Source organism: Alosa alosa, chromosome 7, assembly GCF_017589495.1.
Source record: "Alosa alosa isolate M-15738 ecotype Scorff River chromosome 7, AALO_Geno_1.1, whole genome shotgun sequence".
NCBI classification, from domain to species: Eukaryota; Metazoa; Chordata; class Actinopteri; order Clupeiformes; family Clupeidae; genus Alosa; species Alosa alosa.
This window is the reverse complement of record NC_063195.1, coordinates 397447-402446: the sequence shown is the minus strand read 5'-3', so window position 1 is coordinate 402446 and position 5000 is coordinate 397447. Positions and strand designations below refer to the sequence as shown.

General features: G+C 45.5%; 1 protein-coding gene across 1 annotated transcript in view; it reads right to left on the bottom strand.

Moving 5' to 3' along the window:
- Positions 1-5000, bottom strand: part of slc5a10 (solute carrier family 5 member 10) — an 85099-nt gene that overhangs the window by 79611 nt on the left and 488 nt on the right. Inside the window, 2 exon segments of the mRNA XM_048248325.1 lie at positions 2827-2931; positions 3252-3323. Coding sequence (XP_048104282.1) covers positions 2827-2931; positions 3252-3266 — 120 coding nt within the window. The 5' untranslated portion in view covers positions 3267-3323.

Here is a 5000-nt window from a genome sequence, read left to right as displayed (position 1 = left end):
TACAGTGGACCACTCAGACACCTGTAGAACTCTACTGGAGGCCATTCCCACCCTGGAACCAGACTCCCAGGTCCCATTTACAACTGAGGACGTGCGTCAGCAGCTGAGGAGATGCAAGCCTGGGAAAACTCCGGGTCCAGACGGCATCCTTGCCCGGGTGCTAAGGGACTGCGCGACTGAGCTCTCCCCCACCATCTATTCACTGTTTGCCGAGTCATACAAAACCGCTACTGTACCAGTGCTATGGAAAACATCTACTATTATACCAATACCCAAGAAACCCCACCCCTCCGAACTCAACCACTACCGGCCAGTTGCACTCACCTCAATAATCATGAAATGCCCCACCTGCATGCTGTGGCATGTCTCCTCCACTCCCTCCTCCAACATCTTGAAACACCTACAAACTTCGCCAGATTACTCTTCATTGACTTCAGTTCTGCCTTCAACACCATCCAACGCCACCTGATGATCAACAAACTCCACCACCTACACGTCCCCCCGACCCTCATCCACTGGATCCACAACTTCCTCAGTGACAGACCACAAGCCGTCAAGATAAGTGCGGTCACATCACCACTCACCACAATTAACACCGGCGCCCCGCAGGGGTGTGTCCTAAGCCCCTTCCTCTTCACCCTCTACATCAATGACTGCGTCAGTCCCACACTCATCATCACATACTTCAAATACTCTGATGACACTGCTGTACTTGCACTTCTCAATGACAATAACTCTATATCTGCATACCAAGACTCCATTTCCCACCTCACACAATGGTGCACTGACAACTACCTTCAGCTTAACATCAGTAAAACCAAGGAACTTGTAATCACCAACACCAGAACACCATCTGACACAATCCACAACCCCACCTGCATCAACAACGACACTGTAGAAATAGTGGACTGTTTCAAATACCTTGGACTCACCCTGGACAATAAACTCAGCTTTGAGCAACACACCACTGACGCAGTCAACAGAGACTCTATGCCATCCGTAAGCCCAGATCACTTCCTGTTGCCCCCTGTCACCTGCTCCTTCTGTACAAAAGCATAGTCCAGCCCATCCTCCTCTACTGCCTTCACTGCTTTTTCAACATGCTAACTGCTGCCAACAGAAACAGACTCACACGCATCACTCATACCGCAGCCAAAACAATAGGCCTCCCCACCCCTAATCTATCAGATCTCAACAGTAAATTCACCAAGAACAGAGCGCAGACCATCGCTCATGAAAGCGATGCTGCGAGGTTGAAAGCGAGGTGAAAATTTGCCGGCCTGCTGATCTGTTCACATGATGCGGCATTTTGGGGAGCCAGGAGGCAGCATCAGCTATAGTAAATTAAATTGTGACGTGCAACGAAGTGTAGAGTGATAGTCGTAGGCCTTATTATCGTCGTGGGGCTTCAGATACAGCAGGTGTGTGATTTCAAAAACCATGGCGGGAGAACTGACTGCACTTTGGTTAGCTTGCATTTGCTTTGCTGTTGCTGTTAGAATGTTAGATTCTTGCGATAGATGTCTTCAGACAATAAAAAAGTAATTTGGAAGGGAAATTTAAGACAAGAGTTGCCCCCTGCGTTGGCCGTGATTCCCCTTTCAAAATCAGAGGTTTACAGGCTACTGTGGCCTTGGTCAGTGGCGCCGCCAATCCTGTACGTACTGTGCGTACAATTTATTCATGAAATCATTCAATATTACAACAATAAGAAAATGTCTTGTGTATTGTCTTAATGGAAACATGCTTCACGCACAAATAATAGCCTAGGGCAAAGAGAATGGTTATCTCAACATAAGGATACATTAGAAGATGATGATTGGTGTAAACTTCACGTCACACGACGTGATAAGCAGTTCTTGCGCTTAAAAACACAACGTTCCATTCAGTCATAAATCATTTAAGCGTAGGCCTAGTGCTCGTCATACTGACCAGGCTACCGAAGTTGTGTGGAAGATCTGCTCCAAGAAAATTGTTGTGAAAGACGGATAGACAATCAATCTGAACACTTGTGTGTGCACCAACCAGCGGAATATTACACATTGCCAGCCTTCGCTGGGCCCAGCAAAAAAGCTACTTAAGACTACTATCGTGGTCACTCATTTAAAATCTTAGTACTACAGCATCCCGTTATCAGGCTACTGTCTATGCTGACTATGAGGGACTGGGAAGTGAAAGTAAAGGGCTGTGATTAAGCAGTCAGGCTATTTATAGGAGGGCGAAGTAAAACACTTTACAAATAACTAATCCCGATTACCACTCCGCTGCTGTCTGGGAGTTTTACTAAATGCATGAAATACAAGCCATACAGAGTGTGAGTGTGTGTTTGTACTGTGTGAGTATGTGTGTGTGTGTGTGTGTGTGTGTGTGTGTGTGTGTGTGTGTGTGTGTGTGTGTGTGAGTGTGTCTGTATTGTGTGAGTGAGTGTGTGTGTGTGTGTGTGTGTGTATGTATTGTGTGAGTGAGTGTGTGTGTGTGTGTATCGTGTGAGTGAGTGTGTGTATATTGTGTGTGTGTGAGGTTGTGTGTGTGTGTGTGTGTGTGTGTGTGTATCGTGTGAGTGAGTGTGTGTATATTGTGTGTGTGTGAGGTTGTGTGTGTGTGAGTGTGTGTGTATTGTGTGAGTGAGTGTGTGTGTGTGTATCGTGTGAGTGAGTTTGTGTATATTGTGTGTGTGTGAGGTTGTGTGTGTGTGAGTGTGTGTGTGTGTATTGTGTGAGTGTGTGTGTGTGTGTGTATCGTGTGAGTGAGTGTGTGTATATTGTGTGTGTGTGAGGGTGTGTGTGTGTGTGTGTGTGTGTGTGTGTGTGTGTGTGTTGTACTCACATTCCACTCAAATCCTGCTACAGCGATGCCTCCTGCAGCTCCTGTTCCTGCCAGACCAATGAAGAGGCCTGATCCCTCTGAGCTAGCAAACAGGGACGCTCCAATCTACACACACACACACACACACACACATAAACACACACACACCAATGAAGAGGCCTGATCCCTCTGAGCTAGCAAACAGGGAGCAAAACACACACACACACACACTACACACACACACCAGGCCTGATCCCTCTGAGCTAGCAAACAGGGACGCTCCAATCTACACACACACACACACACATTAAACACACACACACCAATGAAGAGGCCTGATCCCTCTGAGCTAGCAAACAGGGACGCTCCAATCTACACACACACACACACACACACATTAAACACACACACACACACACACACACACACACACACAGTTTACTCACCGGCCACCAGGCCATGTCTCGTCCAGCCAGAAAATAGCCGCTGAGAGTGTTTCTGCTCACCCTGCAGGATGACTAAACACACACACACACACACACACACACACACACACACACACACACACACACACACACACACACATACACACACACACACACACACACACACACACACATACACACACACACAATTACTATTACAAGGGACTACATTGTCCCGCAACAAAGTTAAGTGCCATGCTCATGGGCACAACTGACTGACACACACACACACACACACACACACACACACACACACACACACACACACACACACACACACACACACACACACACACACACACACACACACACACACACACACACACACACACACACACACACACACACTGGTGCTATTAAGGGCAATCTGAACACACACACACACACGCACACTGGTGCTATTAAGGGCAATCTGAACACACACACACACACACACATACTGGCACACTATTAATCTGAACAGTGTTTGCGCTGCTGCGCTACTTTGTTGGGTTTACATTCCAAGACTCAAAAGTGCTTGTCGCAAGGAGAAGTAAGAACCTTTGTTTTATCTACGTAGAAAACGTTATGAATTGCATCCACACATAAGAAGCCTTTTTAACTGTGTTACAATGGCAAGGGCTCCCTGTGACAGGCACTCAATTAGACCCCGAATTCTCTTGTTCTAGTTTGTAATCTGGAGGTGTTATATCTCCAAATGACCACCAGGGGCTTCTCTAGTTTGTAATCTAGAGGTGTTATATTTCCAAATGACCACCAGGGGGATTCTCTAATTTGTAATCTGGAGGTGTTATGTCTCTAAATGGCCACTAGGGGGATTCTCTGCACCTCTAGTTTGTCATTCTCTGTCTGTCCTTCAACACACTGTTAGTCGATATTTTGACCTCTTGTCTGATTATTAAACTCTGCCAAATCACTCCCTCTCCCTCGCCCCCTTCACACACACACACACACACACACACACACACTCACTCTGTGTCTTACAACAGAATACCCAGAAGTAGAGTAAATTATTAATATTATTAGAATATATTCCTATAATCCTAACATGGCTGTATTATTATTAAGACTTATTACTGTGACCTGGCAGTAGGAAAGTCTTTTCTTCAGGAGTTAAGCCAATGAGATTGACACACAGACTCCAGTGTGTGTGTGTGTGTTTCCAGTCCAGTCTGTTTTTTGTAATCATGTCATGGTACCTGTTATTTAAGTTCTGATAATGGTCATGGTACCTGTTATGTAACACCAGACAGTGTTAAATAAACTAAATAAAACTAGTGTTAACACAACTGACACCAACATTAACACACCTAATCAACTACAGCTGCTGTTACCAACACTGACACCAACATTAACACACCTAATCAACTACAGCTGCTGTTACCAACACACAACTAACACCAACATTAACACACCTAATCAACTACAGCTGCTGTTACCAACACACAGCTAACACCAACATTAACACACCTAATCAACTACAGCTGCTGTTACCAACACACAACTAACACCAACATTAACACACCTAATCAACTACAGCTGCTGTTACCAACACACAACTAACACCAACTGGTGTTAACACACCTAATCAACTACAGCTGCTGTTACCAACACACAACTAACACCAACATTAACACACCTAATCAACTACAGCTGCTGTTACCAACACACAACTAACACCAACACTAACACACCTAATCAACTACAGCT